Genomic DNA, 17459 nt, shown 5'->3' with positions numbered 1-17459 from the left:
ATGAACGTTATATTTGAATACTTATTAAACAAGATTGCCAAGCTTCTTTTTATGTATTAACTGTAAAATGTGCTCATGCTGTTGGTAAACTGCTTAAACTATCTTATACAGGGTGTTTGGTAAAGAATGGGCCATAGCTTAACCTTACATTCCTGAGATTAAAATAGGTCGATTTAAGCTAACTTACCTTAGTACAAAAGTTGATAATAACCGAAATACAGGCTGTCAAAGTTAAACCTTTATTTTATTTATTTTTGAATATTTCCTGACAGGCATGAGACAACAATACGAAATTTGGTAAGTGGTGCTGGTACTGTACACGTGTACACCCTACTAAATTATGTTAAACAAACATTTCTGACTACTACCTGAGGCATACGACGGGGGAACATGAATGGTTGACCCTTCCTAAATTCTACGCCACTGGCGGAATTGCTATTTTACTGCAATTTTTTGGTTTTCCAATAGTTTCTATGTAAATAACATATCCTTCATTCGTAACGATAAAGCCATTAGTTTTCGAGATATTTCAAGCTAAAAACGAAGGAGCATAAATATATTAATCAAAATTTGTATGCCTTTTCATTTTTAACTTCAAATATCTCAAAAACTAATGACTTTATCGTTACGAATAAAGAGTATATTATTTGCATAGAAAGTATTGGAAAATCTAAAAATTATGCTAAAATAGCAGTTTCATCAGTGGCGTAGAATTTGGTAAGGGTCAACCATTCACTTTTCCCTGTCGTACACCTCTGGTAGTAGCCAGAAACGATTATTTAACATAATTTAGTAGGGTGTACAGTGCCTACACTTTCTGCCTTCCCAAATTCTACGCCACTAACGAAACTGCTATTTTAGCATAATTTTTAGATTCTCCAATACTTTCTATGTAAATAATATACTCTTCATTCGTAACGATAAAGCCATTAGTTTTCGAGATATTTCAAGCTAAAAATGAAGGAGCATAAATATATTAATCAAAATTTGTATGCCTTTTCATTTTTAACTTCAAATATCTCAAAAACTAATGACTTTATCGTTACGAATAAAGAGTATATTATTTGCATAGAAAGTATTGGAAAATCTAAAAATTATGCTAAAATAGCAGTTTTATCAGTGGCGTAGAATTTACTAAGGGTCAACCATTCACTTTTCCCTGTCGTACGCCTCTGGTAGTAGCCAGAAACGATTATTTAACATAATTTAGTAGGGTGTACAGTGCCTACACTTTCTGCCTTCCCAAATTCTACGCCACTAACGAAACTGCTATTTTAGCATAATTTTTAGATTCTCCAATACTTTCTATGCAAATAATGTACTCTTCATTCGTAACGATAAAGTCATTAGGTTTCGAGATATTTGAAATTAAAAATAAAAAGGCACACATATTTTGATTAATGTATTATGCTGCTTCGTTTTTAGCTGGAAATACCTCGAAAACTAATGGCCTTATCGTTACGAATGAAGTATATGTTATTTACATAGAAGGTATTGGAGAATCAAAAAATTGCACTAAAATAGAAATTCCGCCAGTGGCGTAGAATTTGGGAAGGATCAACCATTCACGTTCACCCGTCGTACGCCTCTGGTAGTAGCCAGAAACGTTTGTTTAACATAATTTAGTAGGGTGTACAGTACCAGCACCACTTAGCAAATTTCGTGTTGTTTTCCCATGCCTGTCAGGAAATATTCAAAAATAAATAAAATAAAAGTTTAACTTTGACACCCTGTATTTCGGTTATTATTAACTTTTGTACTAAAGTAAGTTAGCTTAAATCGACCTATTTTAACCTCAGGAATTTAAGGTTAAGCTATGGCCCATTATTTACCAAACACCCTGTATATTAAAACTTATCATCACACTTTAGGCAAAGGAAAAACCACTTCTTACGAAAAGACAGAAAAGAAACCGATGTTTGTGGCATAAGAGCAACCATTTGGGTTTAACAATATATACGAAGTAGAGATATTCGAATGCCAGGGCAAGAGTATCAAAAATATTGCCTCAAAAGACAGGTTAAGTTCCTGATATATGTGATGGTCTGAGGTTGTATGCCCTCTCAAGGAGATGGACATCTCCTTTTCATTGATTGTAGGCCAATTCTAGGAAGTACAAATGTATTTTACAAGAAAAATTATTGCCTTCTGTTAATGATTCAACTGCCAAATGGGAAATTTATATTTCAACAAGATGGAGCAGTCTACTATACAGTGAAATCCATAACATCATGGTTACAGGAACTGATTACTCCTGTTTTAAAATTATCTTCAAGCAGTCCTGATCTATCCCATATTGAGCCTTTTTGGCATCAGATGATAAAAGCATTTCAAACTGCACCAGTGCGCACTATTCCTGAATTAAAGGGTTCAAAATTTGAAATAACTTTCAACTAGATTACTGCTAAACATTAATAGGTACTATGCAAAAGAGTATCAATGCTGTTGTAAATCATAAGGGTACCATTATTCCACACAGTGGTACCGCTCACTAAATATTTGGTCCAATTAATTTGTGCCAAACATTTCTTTTCTTTTACTTTTACTTCACAAAAGTATAAGATATTGTTGATTACTTGGCAAAACCACATAAAATAAAATAAGCTTAATCATATCCATCTAATTTATAACAGTTACTTAAATAAATTCTAATTCAGAAAAATAAAATTGTGTTGCAATTCATATGAGTCTAATTCATATGAGTCTGGGCTCATATAGTGCAAAATCTTTTGTGTATACCATTTTGTGGCAGGGCACAAAATATCCATGATATTTATATAAATATCAAGATATCGTATATATATGATATATTATCCGATATATATCCAAAATGTGATATTTATGATATTTTGGAAAACATTTCAATAGAGAAACTAAATTGACCAAAATAAGACTCTAATGTAGAATGTAACAGTATAAAAGATATATTTTTACTTAAATAAAAAATACAAAAATATAAACGTACATATGGTAGTATGTTACATAAATAAAAAACAAAATGATACGAGTATCCAAGTAACAACTAAATATTGACAACAATAATTTAAACATATAGGTATTTCTATTTTTCCAAAATAACTTAAAATTCTGAACATTTAAAAAACAAAATCAAAATTTAGAAAATTAATTAAGATGATGGTTTAACATCGGAAGTGTCTGAATCAAAACCATTAAAGCACTCAAGACTTAATTCTGCCTCTTCATTTTCCCTTCTTTCAGTTACTTGTTCAGGCCAACTCCATTCCAAATTGTCATGTTTTTGGTATGAAGAACTGTTTAAATATTTGAACATGAATACAAGTTTAACAGCCTTTTCGGTTCCTAAATTATTTCGTAATTTGGAATGCACAAGTCCAAAGCTTGAAAAGCACCTTTCAATGCCTGCCGTTGAGGCTACTGCTGTAAGTAATTGGTTAATTCGTTCGATAAATATGTTTTTATCAGGCCAAGCAGATTCAGCGATTGGAACAGACTTCCGCCATAATAATGGAGATGTTTTTTTTTTTAATTTGGACCATACATGAAAGACGGAAAAGGTTTAGACTTCGAAGTTAGGGCCATTACAAACGGAACAAAATTTGTGTTGGTTGAATTATAATATTCATAAGCCTGTTCTTTTTGTTCGGCAGTAAGTCTTTCTCCCAAAAAGCGATGGTCCAGTAAGTTTGCCAAAAATTGAGGCAAACCTAGAGCCATATTCCTCCTTTTGTAATAAAAGGAGGACTTCTTAATTTGAATTGGTTGATCACTCAGATCTTTTTCCAGTTGAATCCAAATTTCTACGGCGACAGCAATAATTATTGTCGTTGGTATTAACCTTCTTATGTAAAAATTAGTACTGATATATATCACGATATATATAATATAAATATCGTGATATATATCACGATATATATCGTGATATATATCAGTGGATATATATCCTCGCGCCCTGTTTTGTGGTGTGTGTTGATCAAATGACTTGTAACTATGTAAAGTGGACCTTTGTGTATATAAAGATTCCCCTATAATATGTTAAGGATTACTGCACTTCTACGGAGTCTACTGATTTGATGAACATAACAATTTCTTTCCAGGAGAAAAATTTCTGTGTCTGCTCAAATTCATATCTGTGACTAACTAAATGGTCAGTAAGCTATACCCCTGATGGTACTACAACAGTTTATGTTTTTGTTAGTGTGTAGGTATGTGTGTATAGAGTGTGTACAACACAATGTCCATTTTTTCAATTATGACATTTTTACACACTTAGTGAAGCATCACTGGATGCCACAACAACAAAATTGCATATAAAAATCCATATACTCTCACGTAATTTTGAGTGATAGAAAGGTATTCAAAATGTAGCCTGTCAGTCATATATGACCAACATGGTCTCACCGTAAAAATTTCTGTCAGTCATATGTCTGACATCGCCTCCAAGAGTTGGAACAACTTTTTTGGTATGGCGCCCCATGAAACTTTTTGAGAAAGGCGGGTGGCAGGCAATGTGTTAAGTATATCAGGCATAAGTGTTGGGAGAGCTTAATGCATATCAGTTATCACTTTGCTGTTCCATCTTTTATGTGGCCTTCCTTTTGGTCTTCTACACTTCATTTTACCATCTAGAGCTCTCGGCAACCTATCATCATCCATCCTTACTCCATTACCATCCCACTAAAGTTTTTCAGATTCACAATATAACAAAAATACAGGTCATAAATTAAATCACATATTCTGGGACCAAAAATAGTTCGAATGAACCTAACTTACCTTAGTACAAATATGCACATAAAAAAAGTTATAGCCCTTTGAAGTTACAAAATGAAAATCGATTTTTTCGAATATATCGAAAACTATTAGAGATTTTTTATTGAAAATGAATATGTGGCATTCTTATGGCAGGAGCATCTTAAAGAAAAATTATAGTGAAATTTGTGCTCCCCATAAAAATTTTATGGGGGTTTTGTTCCCTTAAACCCCCCCAAACTTTTCTGTACGTTCCAATTAAATTATTACTGTGGTACCATTAGTTAAATTCAATATTTTTAAAACTTTTTTGACTCTTAGTATTTTTTCGATAAGGCAGTTTTTATCGAGTTGCGGCTTCTTTTTTAATATGTTTACATAAAAATTTTATGGGGGTTTTGTTCCTTTAAACCCCCCAAATGTTTGTGTATGCTCCAATTAAACTATTACTGCGATACCATTAGTTAAACAAAATGTTTTTAAAACTTTTTTGCCTCTTTGTATTTTTTCGAGAAGGCAAGTTTTATCGAGATATGGCTTCTTTTTTAATACGGTTCAAAATATACCTAAAAATGTAAATCATACATAAATTTTCATATTATTACCAAGTCTTCATAATCGTACTTAACCATATACAAATATGTGGTGGATTTGACAAATATTCAAAATATCTCGATAAAAACTGACTTTTCGAAAAAGTACTAAGAGCCAAAAAAGTTTTAAAAATATTGTGTTTAAGTAATGGTACTACAATAATAATTTAATTGGAACATACACAAAAGTTTGGGAGGGTTTAAAGGAACTAAACCCCCATAAAATTTTTATAGGGTGTTCAAATTTCACTATAATTTTTTTTAAGATTCTACTGTCATAAGAATGCCATATGTCCATTTTCAATAAAAAATCTTTAATAGTTTTCGATATATTGGAAAAAATCGATTTTCATTTTGTAACTTCAAAGGGTTGTAACTTTTTTTATATGCACATTTGTACTAAGGTAAGTTAGGTTCAATCAAACTATTTTTGGTCCCAGAATATGTGATTAAATTTATGACCTGTATTTTCGTTACACCCTGTATAATTGGTCTATTTATGGTTTTAGAGACCTGAATCTTTGATTTATGATGTATGGTTTTGGAGTGGAATATCTCAGTCAGCAAGAAGCAGTTGTTGTTGCCCTTCAATATTATTTTTTAATTTATTTTCCTGTTCCTGCTGTATTTAATTTGATTCTTAGCTTTGCTCTCTACTTTTAATTTGATTTGTAGTTCTCTTTGTTATTGACTGTATTAGTGTTTTGTATGGTTATTCTTGGTCCAATCTTCTTGCCTGCTCTTTTCAATTATGAATATGTTTGTGTCACCTCCCCTATATAGGACATGATGTTAATATTATCATCAGGGTAGGTGACAAGTTGTACTGATTTATTTTTTAGGAGATTATCTGCCAGATTGAACAGTATTAGAGCCAACCCATTGCAATATTTTGGACCTTAAATGATTTTTAAGTTTTCATTATTTTCTTCATTTTGTATGTGGACCATTTCCTCTGTTGAGCCTATTGTCGCTTTTACTAGTTGGATATACTTACAGGCTTTTCTCTATCGAGTCATAGGCCTGTTTGAAATGAATGAATATATTGTGAAGATGTAAAGATTTTATAATCTGATCTCCAAGTGGGTTATGCCTCGATAATTTTCACATTAAAATTTTTCCCTCTTTTTATAGATTTGGTAAATAATTCCCGGTTTTCAGTTTTATGAGTGCATAAATATATGAGCTTATGTGAGTGTATGTCTCTATACTGCTAAGTGTTCGGTACCTAATTTGAACAATTCGGAGGGAAGAGCATCGAATCCTGCCACCTTGTTGTTTCTTTGGAACTGTATTGTTTGTTTTACCTCTTCAAGAGTGGGGAGTCCTATCAGTTTATTCCCTCCTCTTTCTTTCTTGTCTTCATAGCAGAGCTTGGAAATGAGTTTTTCAAACTTATTTATTCCATTTTCTGTATCATATCATCTTTGAATTTGCTTTTTCTCTTCTGTATATTTTACTCACCCTCCATCATGCTTCCTCAAATATCATCTTTGAATTTGCTTTTTCTCTTCTGCATATTTTACTCACCCTCCATCATGCTTCCTCAAAACTTGTCTTTTTTCCTAGTTCTCCTTTCCATATATTTTTTGTGTGCTTGACTTTTTTTTGTGTACCATTTACCTTCATTATGCCACTCTGCTATTTTCTTTTTCTTCTTTTTGTTCATGGTCTTTATTGTTGTGTTGAATACTTTTTTTCTTTTTACTGCTCGGCATAGTCTATGTAGGTTGTCTATGTTTATTACTATTTAGTCATTTCTGTCACGTAGTTCTGTTAAGTATTTCAGTGCCTGCTGTGCGGTTGATTGGTTCTGCTTATCGTTTTTTCTTGAGATCCTGCTATTTTATCTACACCATTCAGTGATCAGAGGCACAACATGCTCCCCTTCATCTTTTTTCATCTAGATTATTTGTGGTAGCCCTTTTGTCTATCAAGACCTGATCAATTTGATTGATGACTACTCTACCTGACATAATGCATATTGCTTTATGTATATCCAGGTGTGCAAAGAATCTTTAGCTTCATGTTTTGTCTGCTGGCAAAATTGATTAAAAATTCTCTGTTCTCATTGGCGTTTTGATGGAATGAGTGTTTGCCGACTGTTTCTGAGAATTGTTGTTTTTTGCTTGTGTATCCTCTTGATGTCATAATTAAAAAGAAATTTTATGTGTAAATAGTTATATTTTGTTAAACTTGTTCCTACGTTTGACAAACTGTACAAAAATATTTTTGTCCTGATGTATTTTGAAAAGTTTCTATGCAGAATAGTTATTTTTCTACAACCACTATTCAAAGTGCACTTTTCTGCACGGTTTTATGTTAGCAAACTTGATATTTTCTCACAGTATAAGATATTTGACATTAGTGTGCAGAAAAGTGACGTTTCTGTGCCGCAAAGTGACGTTTCTGTGCCGCAAAGTTCTTTTCTGCACAGTTGACTACCTCATTCTGAGTAACGTTATATTCTGTTTAAATCCGTGGACTACCGCATTCTGAGTAACGTTATATTCTGTTTACATCCGTGGTTAAACTTTAGAGAAATATATAACCTATAAGACAATTATTATATTTAACTATAGCATAGAAACTAAATTATGGATGTTACAACTGTTTTATTTTACAATTTTATTCTTATTAAACATTTTATAATTATCAAATAACCAATAAGGATTTAGCAACCTGTGCAAGAGACGTCGAATGAAGTAGGTTTTGTGTAAAAACGTGACTGCATAAATATAATGTCAATAATGTGTAATAATTGTTTAAATTTAAACAAATTAAGGCAGTGCATTAATTTTTTAACTGATTTCTGTGCAATTTATTTAGGTATAAGGAATTTAAATTGATTAGTAGGTATTAATTAAATACAGTTTAAAATTTATCACATAGGTACCTATTATAATTAATCGTCGTTTGGAAATTGTGATTTTTATTTTTAGGAAAAACTGTGCTTGTAGAAAAAGTATAGCGTGAAACACGTGCAGAAAGGTAATTTCTCACTCGTTTGAATTGCGGCACTCGCTTGCGCTCGTACCGCAACTTTTCAAACTCGTGAGAAATTAGTACCTTTCTGCACTTGTTGCACAATATACTATTTCCTAACTAGTGCGGAAAGTGATACTTTCATGCACGAGACTGCCGTTGACCCGAACGACGCGATAGTGGAGTTCAGGCAAGCAGTCGAGTGCGGGGAAGACACTTTCCGCATGAGTTAGGAACAATATTTTTTCTAGGGCCGTACGTTTGGAAAAAGCCACAAAAATAGTTATATCAATTTTTATTTAGAAGTGAAAATACACAAATTAATTCTTTGACAAGGTTGTCAAAACCAAACTTTCAATATAATGGGTTACCAGGACGACGATATTGGTTTCCATGACGACGATTCAAAACCATTGTAATTGACTACTGATTTGACTTTTAAATATTATGTCAAACTAATTTTATTTCATCAAATTATCGCGCTAATTTCATTAAAACATGAACACAATAAGATAAATTTGAAATAAATTAGTAAATAATATCTAAATATTAGTTTATTGCATGTATTATAATTAGTGTGACCAACTCCAATTCAGTCGAATCCAGGACAAGGCTGAAAAAAATACCTAAAATCCGGGACTTTTCAAAGAAAATCGGGCCATTTTTTTCAGAGGACGATAATTAAAATACAGAAACGAAAAAAAGTCCACCGTTTTAGTTTTCGTAGAACTATAATACCACGATATAAAATGCATGCGTTTTGGATGTGGTATTAGTATTACACTCTAGAAATTATCCACTTTTTTTCGTCCCACCAATTCAATTTGATGTGAATTCCTAGAAGAATAACGTATTCAAAATTTCAAAATAGAATTTTACCAAAACGTTGAAAATTCGGATGGCCCGGAAGCATTGTCCGGGACGCCGGGACACGACTTCGTAATTCGGGCCATGTCCCGGATTTTTCGGGCTAGTTGGTCACACTAATTATAATATATTATAATGCCATATTACAAGGTATTTTACTTGCCCGCACGCCGTGCGGGAAAGTGCAACTTTCGGAAACGAAATGCGTGCGTGACAGTGGCTCCTTTAGCACGGCCATAGAAAAAATAGATTTCTTCATAGTTAATACAAAAATATCGGGTTTCTCTGCATTTCTTTTGCCTAATCTATACTCTATTCTATATGAGTTGCTTGTATGAAGTTTTTCTCAGCAAAAGATTGTAAATAATATAAAGACAATTTTGTGATAGGTATATTGAATTATTCAATAATAAAAATATTTTTAAACATTATATTATACATACACTTTTTTATAAGATATTATGTATTAGACAAAATTAGCATGAGTGATTATTAAAAAACCAGGTGGCAGTAAAATTATTGATATGAAATAGTCTTATTAATCTATATTTAAGTCATGTGGAAAAATTCACTCATCCCAGATACTTACTGTGTACTGTGTCAGAAGGATTGAGCTCTGGAGGACTCTTTCGTGGCATCGAGCCCTAGGTGACTTATATGCTGAAGTATCTCCCAGTTATTATTATTGTTCATATTTAACACGTTGACGGACAGTGCGTCAAATGTATAAGCAAGTGTTGTGACACTATATGTATTTTACAAAGTATATATATTTTCAAAAAACCGTTTTACCACATAGTGGTGTAAGGTGACAATGCATTACATTATGTTACATTATAATACAATACAAAAACAACTTAATCTTAAATTTAACTAATAACTGCTATACATTTATATTATGTACAAATTTGACCCATTCCTTCTTATTTCTAGCCAGCGTCCTTGCTTCTATCCACGTTGTTCCCCTTTTCTCAATTATGTTGCCTAGTGTTCTATCCCAGGTTTGTCGTGGTCTACCTTTCTTCTTTCTTCTTTGCGTTTTTGCCTGCCAAATTTCTTTCACCGGTTTTGTCTGTTCCGTTCTCTGAAGATGACCCCACCAACTGAGTTGCCTTCTCTCTATAAATTCTAACTTTGACTCTATTTCCAAGTCTTCTCTTATTTATTTGTGTGTTCTGTAGTCTATCTCTTTTGGTAACTTCTCGAACTTGTCTAAGGTATTTCATTTCTACTGCCTGTATTTTACTCTTTTGTCGTTCTGTTAGTACCCATGACTCGCAACCAAAGTAGAATAGGAAAAAATGCAACGTCTATGTATAGATGTTGTGTCACATTACATCAATGGAAATTAGACGCCTATAGACGTTCTGTCCGTCAACGTGTTAAGCATACAGCTCATTCACTCCATTGTAAGGGAGAAATTCCATTAGAGGAAAATTCACTCATCCCAGATATCTACAGTATCGAAAGGGTTGTGCTAATTATTATTGATAATATTAATATAATCAAAAAACCTAAAAAGTCAAATAAACTAAAATCAACCAAGTCTGTAATACATGCTCTTTTCAATGCAATTTAGCATGATTGGTTTAAATTAATATTTACTCATAAAACTTAAATTTTAGGTCAGCAGCAAGTCGAGCAAGAGCTCGCTACCAAGATGTTGCAGATCCAAAGCAAACGTTTTTACTTAGATGTAAAACAGAATCGCCGAGGCCGCTTCATTAAGGTTGCTGAGGTACGTATTTTTATAATTGTTGATAAAAATATGGACTCCTTAACGCATTTTAATAAAACAGTATTAAATGCATTTAAAACGCCTATCGCGACACAGGCATCAAGCGTCTCACCGATGTTGATTCATAAAAGAGGCTACGCTCAGACAAGCGACAATTTACGGCGCTGTAAGAGCAGTAAAATGAAGCGCGAAAATGGGTCCCACAGTGAGTGTAGAGGATGGCCAGACTGCATAGTACTCCAGGGAAATAAGAAATAACTTTTTTGTTAGTGTAGACCTATAGGAAGAAAACCTACCTGTTTCCTGCCTAGAGTTCGCATTTGTTTTTAATTATTGACAAATTAGTGCAAAAAACGCGATTTTTTCGATTTTTTGCACCCTATTAAAAAACTAAATATGTAGTTGAAATAAAATTACAAAATTTAATTTTTTATTAACATTGAAAAACCTTCAAAATGCCGATTTTTGAAAGTTAAAACGTTAATTTGTTGCTACGCAAACTGCAAAATAAGTGAAAATCGTTATTTGTTAATAACTTTTACTAAAACTACCTTAGAACTTTAGTGTTTTACCCACAGTTGGGTATTGGGGTACTAAACAAACCCTCAAAATTTGAGACCGATCCATTAATTAGTTATTCTATTTGTTTATCCCAGAGACCTTTATTTTGCAATAGCATGAGGCAGAAAATAATGAAGATGGGGCAATTCTGCGTATGCCATATGAAAGTAGAAAAGTGATATGTACTATCAAAATGTATTAAAAAAAATAAAAAAATTATATACATAATATCATTGTTTATATAGGGACAGTTGGTCAGCCCAATAGGAAAATTTGTTTGATTCAAATTGAGACAGTCACCAGATGTCCCCACAATTTCTGTCAGGGTCGCAACGTCAAAATGCATAGACACAAGTTGAATACGATCCTATTCAGAACACCCCGACTCGCATACATTTTAAGAAAAATAAATATATATGAAAGTATATATTTAGAAATTGAATTAATGATGTCATGCTATTATATACAGCATGTCTACTTAAGTTGGAAACATATGGGCAAATTTTTTATTATTAATTTTACGAAAAAAAGTTATTCTTTATGAAAAGTTCTGCATGCCCCAAAACCTAAGATTCAATCATCAGATATTAAATTTTCTCAATAGTATACGAGGTATGGGACCGTCCATTAATCACGTGATGTTGTTTTTTGGCATTTTTTAACCCCCCCTCCCCCTTGGTGATACATGCTGAGGTTTAAAAGTAACCCCCCCCCTACCCCCTATATCACGTGTATTTTTTAGTATCTACAAAAATTCTTCCTTTGTATATTTTTGTTTCCCGTTAACCCACAATTCATTTAATTCTTTTTGAGCAACACCAGGATTTTCTCCTTTCTTATACTCTGTAAATAGTTCTTTATAGAGATCACCTAGCTTAGACATTGTGATGAAAAAAGTAGGAAGTTAAAAACAGTTTAAACGCTTGTATTCAGTGACAAAACAAGGGAATAAAACTGACAGGATTTTGAGAATTTCCAATTCATCAGATAGTAGGTAAAACACATGTAAGGCTCATAAATAAAGAGTCGGAGAGGCCGACAGAGTCCCGGTCAGTATTCCTATTTAGTGGAAACATATGCTACATTCACAAAAAAAGGCTTTGAAATGGGTCGCTCCTTATCATAACATTCAACATAATTTAGGTGGAACCAATTTGCTGGGTTGTGTATGTTATGAAAGAGAAATGGATTTTTTTTAATATTAGTCACAGCAATGCCGCTTTCGATTTTTGTACGCAATTGACAAAAAATAAATACACGTAACGGGTTAAGTATCGCGCATTTTCCGAAAAAAATACACGTGATATATTATTACACCCCCCTACCTCCTTGTGATGTTTCGTGATTTTTTATGGACCCCTCCCCCCCTTTCCAGTATCACATGATTAATGGACAGCCCCTATGTCAAAAAATGAATTTCGGTCAAGGGTAAAGTACCTTTATTTCTCTCAATATCGAAAATTCTTATGATAAAAAGTTGTTTGGAATTAAAAACTAAGATCAAATATGCAATTACATGCTTCTAATTAAAAAAAATAAATAAAACTCTTTTCTCAAATTTATGGATACTCAACATCGTTTTTAATTATTACAAATTTGATAACTCTTTTATTATTCATTTTACGAAAAAAAGTTATTCTTCATAAAAAGCTCTGCATGTTCTAAAATCTAAGACACAACCATGATATATCAACTTTTATTAATTTTATACGAGGTGTGTCAAAAAATATGAAATTCATTCAAGATTATAGTACCTTTATATTTCACAATATTTCAATTAGAAGGATGTAATTGCATATTGAAACATAGTTTTAATTCTAAACAACTTTTTTTAATAACCATTTTCAATATTGTGAAAAATAAAGGTACTTTACTCTTGACTGAAATTCATATTTTTTGACATACCTCGTATAAAATTAATAAAATGTGATATCTGTTGGTTGCATCTTCGGTCTTAGGATATATAGAGCTTTTTATAAAGAATACCTTTTTTTCGTAAAAGTAATAATAAAAGAGTTATCGTATGTGTAATAAATAAAAACGAAGTTAAGTATCAATAAATTTGAGAAAAATTTGGAAAATATTTTTTTTTTCAATTAGAAGCATGTAATTGCATACTTGATCTTAGTTTTTATTTCCAACCAACTTTTCATAATAAGAATTTTCGATATTGAGAGAAATAAAGGTACTTTACTCTTGAAAGAAGTTCATATTTTTTGACATACCTCGTATAATATTGACAAAACTTGATATCTGACGATTGAATCTTAGATTTTAGAGCATGCAGAACTTTTTATAAAGAATAACTTTTTTTCCTAAAATGAATAACAAAAAAGTTTCCCATATGTTTCCAACTTAAGTATAATATAATGTATAGTTGCATGACATCATTAATTCAATTTCTAAATATATTCTTCCATATATATTTATTTTTCTTAATATGTATGCGAGTTGGGGTGTTATGAATAGGATCGTATCCAACTTGGTGTCTATGCATTTTGATGTTGCGACCCTGACAGAAATTGTGGGGACATCTGGTGACTGTCTCAATTTGAATCAAACAAATTTTTCTATTGGGCTGACCAACTATCTCCCTATATAAACAATGCTAATATAGTCAAAAATATTAATGCCAAATTTTTGAAATTTTGTAGTTTATATAAACATTTAGAATAACTTTAAAAATATTGTCCGTAGACAAAATCATTTTACACATTCGAAAAGTTGGTATTTTACACGAATTTTTAAAAATGTAGTTCAATTGGTGACTATAGTAACGCTAAGTGAACGGGGAGCTGGGAGCCGACGAATGCACGAGTTCAAAAACTAAAAAAGCAACTTAAAACTACTATCATTTTCTATATCTCGGGATCTACTGAATAGATTTTGATCTATCTTTTTTTAGTTTGTATGTAATTTTTCTGTACATTACAAATATGCAATTTGTCTAGACATTTATTAATTAATAAACAGTCTAATTTGTTTAAACAATTTTTAAAAAAATAATTTTTTCCCAAAAATCCATGTTTTTAATCATACTATCATTATTTAATCATAAATAGAAACAGTTAAGGTATGTAATAATAAATAAATTATCTTCAATAAATAATTATCTAATAAAAAGAATTTATTTATTAACGTGTACTTTAACTTTTTCTATGATCATTAATGATACTATGATTAAAAAATAGATTTTTGGAAAAAAATATTTTTTCAAGAATTGTTTAAACAAATTACACTGTTAATTAATTAACTTTATAAACAAATTGCATATTTGTAATGTATGCAGAAATTACATACAAATTAAAAAAAGAAAGATCAAAATCCATTGAGTTGATCCGGAGGTACAGAAAATTGTATTAGTTTGAAATTACTTTTTCGGTATTTTAACTCGGTGGATTTGTTCCCCCTAGTAACTGTTTGAACTACATTTTTGGAAATTCGTAGAGGGTGCTGTGAAGGAACAATGTTTGTTCAAATTTTTGAACAAAAAATACAAATTCCATTCTTTAAAATGGCATCAAGGAGATTTCTTAAACTATTAAACAAATTAGCTGTGAATTAAATAAAAACACCTGGCTAACTTTGTCCCAAATGAACCCAGGCTAAATTTTTGTATTTGAAAATTCGTGTGAAAATACTAGCTTTTCGAATGTATAAAAAGATTGTTTCTACTGACAATATTTTTAAAGTTATTCTAAATGTCGTATAAACTACAAAATTTCAAAAATTTTACATTAGGATTTTTAACTATATAAATTAATTTTTTTTATCTTTTTTAATACGTTTTGATACTATCACTCTTCTACTTTCATTTGGCATACGCAGAATTGCCCTATATTCATAATTTTCTGTCTTATGTTATTGCAAAACAAAGGTCTCTCTCTGGGATAGACAAATAGAACAGCTTTTAAACTAATTAATGGATCGGTCTCAAATTTTGAGGGTTTGTTAAGTACCAAAATACCTAACTTTGGGTGAAACCCTAAAATTTTCAGTTAAATTTAGTAATAGTTATTAACAAATATCGAATTTCATTTATTTTGCGAAACAACAAATTGACTTTTAACATTCAAACATCGGTATTTTGAAGCTTTTTCAATGTTCTAAAAAATCAAATTTTGTAATTTTATGTCATCTATTTAGCTTTTTAATGGGGTGCAAAAAATCGAAAAAATCACGTTTTTTGCACTAAATTGTTAATTGTAATTAAAAACGGACGCGAACTGTAGGCAGGAAACAGGTACGTTTTCTTCTTATAGGTCTACAATAACTAAAAAAGGTGTCAGCTACCTGGATATTTAGTCCTGTCGCCAGGGGGGTACAACGGCCTCTTTTATTCAGATCGACTTACCCAAGTTTTTTTATGTATTTTGACGCGTAGAACACGAATTTTTTGGGCAACAGTTGATCCGGATGTCGATAAGATTGTTATAAACAAAGAACTTGAGGAATTACATAACAGCGATGTCTCGCAAAACAAAACATTTTTTTGTATTTTTTGGGTCATTATAAGCAAACAATGTTCTTACAAGTTTTTTCGTAGGATGCATAGTTTTCGCGATACACGTGGTTGAACTTTCAAAAAATCGAAAAATTGCAATTTTTGAACCCGATTAACTTTTGATTAAAAAATAAAATAGCAATTCTGTTTACTAACTAGCGCTAACTGATGATCGCCTGACTGGACTGAAAACATTCCGAAGGATTTGTAATCCATTTAGATGGATTTTAGATTTTTTAAATAAATTATTCCATCATACACTCGAAATTTTTTACTTTTTTGTAAACTTGTTTTTTTAAACTATGTTATATACTGGGATTTTCGCTTTTATATTATTAATATTTTTTTAGATCGGAGCCGATGGACGACGATCTCAAATTTTCCTTGCTCTTTCAACTGCTGCTGAGTTCAGAGACCACCTTTCCGCATTCAGTGACTTCTACTCTTCACTTGGTAAGTAAAGACGTGCCGCTTTTCTTATATATAACTTGAAGAAGAAATATTTTGAATGTTACCAATAGTTTGTGTCTTAACGAATTTTTTTATTTATTCTAGGACCCCCAAACCCTGACAACGTCCCAGAAGATGGTAAGCTTAAAAGCGAAATGATGATCAAGGATAATCGCAGATATTATTTGGACCTAAAGGAAAATTCAAGAGGACGTTTCTTGCGAGTTTCCCAGATGATCACCAGAGGAGGGCCACGCAGTCAGGTGGCTATACCCGCACAGGGTATGATCGAGTTCAGAGATGCTCTGACAGATCTACTTGACGAATTCAGTACTGATGAACATTCTTACAAGCCTGACTTGCCGGAAGGTAGACATATGCACGTCGACAACAAAAACTTCTATTTTGATATAGGTAAGTAAATCTGATGGCCTTATTGAATGAAAACGACAGTTTGTGCTGTCAAACAAATTTTGTTGTTTAATATAATCTCTAATATCAATACATTTGATCCAGCACTGACAGTTTTGTTGTGTTGTCTGTTTACTCTCAAAAGAGTATAGGGAAATCGTGGACTACCTCTCTTCTGAGCAGGTTAATGTTAGGTATCATCTGCATATGTAAGTTTCGCCATTCTTTTGCCACCTATCGTTATTTCGTCTCTCCGTCCTTCCAAGACATAACATGCTCCCCCATATATTAAATACACTGCGCGCCAAAATTAACACATAGTTTTAAAATTATAATTTCAGTTGTAATTAAAAAATTTTTGTTTGTTCTTCTGGGCTTTAAGATTGGTTTTAGAACATCTGAAATAAAAAACTTTTCTTAAAAAAAATGTATTGAAATAAACAATATAACATCATAAATCTAAACATCTAAACAAACTAACATCATAAATAAATGATGGAATTGAAAATTTTAAAGTTCAAGAAAGTACTAGTACCGAGTATTGTCTTCCCTGACATTTATTACTGCTTGACAACGATCTCTCATACTGAGAATTGCTGTTCTTATTTCTTCGTGATCGATT

At 31.8% G+C, this 17459-nt stretch overlaps 1 protein-coding gene across 2 annotated transcripts in view; it reads left to right on the top strand.

Moving 5' to 3' along the window:
• LOC114325293 (transcriptional activator protein Pur-beta) overlaps window positions 1-17459 on the top strand; it is a 34777-nt gene that overhangs the window by 3463 nt on the left and 13855 nt on the right. For both annotated transcript variants that reach the window (XM_028273315.1, XM_028273316.2), the window contains 3 exons: window positions 10799-10911; window positions 16327-16429; window positions 16532-16840. In XM_028273315.1, the coding sequence (XP_028129116.1) occupies window positions 10799-10911; window positions 16327-16429; window positions 16532-16840 (525 nt within the window). The remainder of the gene's footprint in view (window positions 1-10798; window positions 10912-16326; window positions 16430-16531; window positions 16841-17459) is intronic.

The sequence above is a fragment of the Diabrotica virgifera genome, chromosome 3 (genome assembly GCF_917563875.1).
Source record: "Diabrotica virgifera virgifera chromosome 3, PGI_DIABVI_V3a".
Classification (NCBI taxonomy): domain Eukaryota; kingdom Metazoa; phylum Arthropoda; class Insecta; order Coleoptera; family Chrysomelidae; genus Diabrotica; species Diabrotica virgifera.
This window is presented reverse-complemented; position numbering and strand designations above follow the sequence as displayed.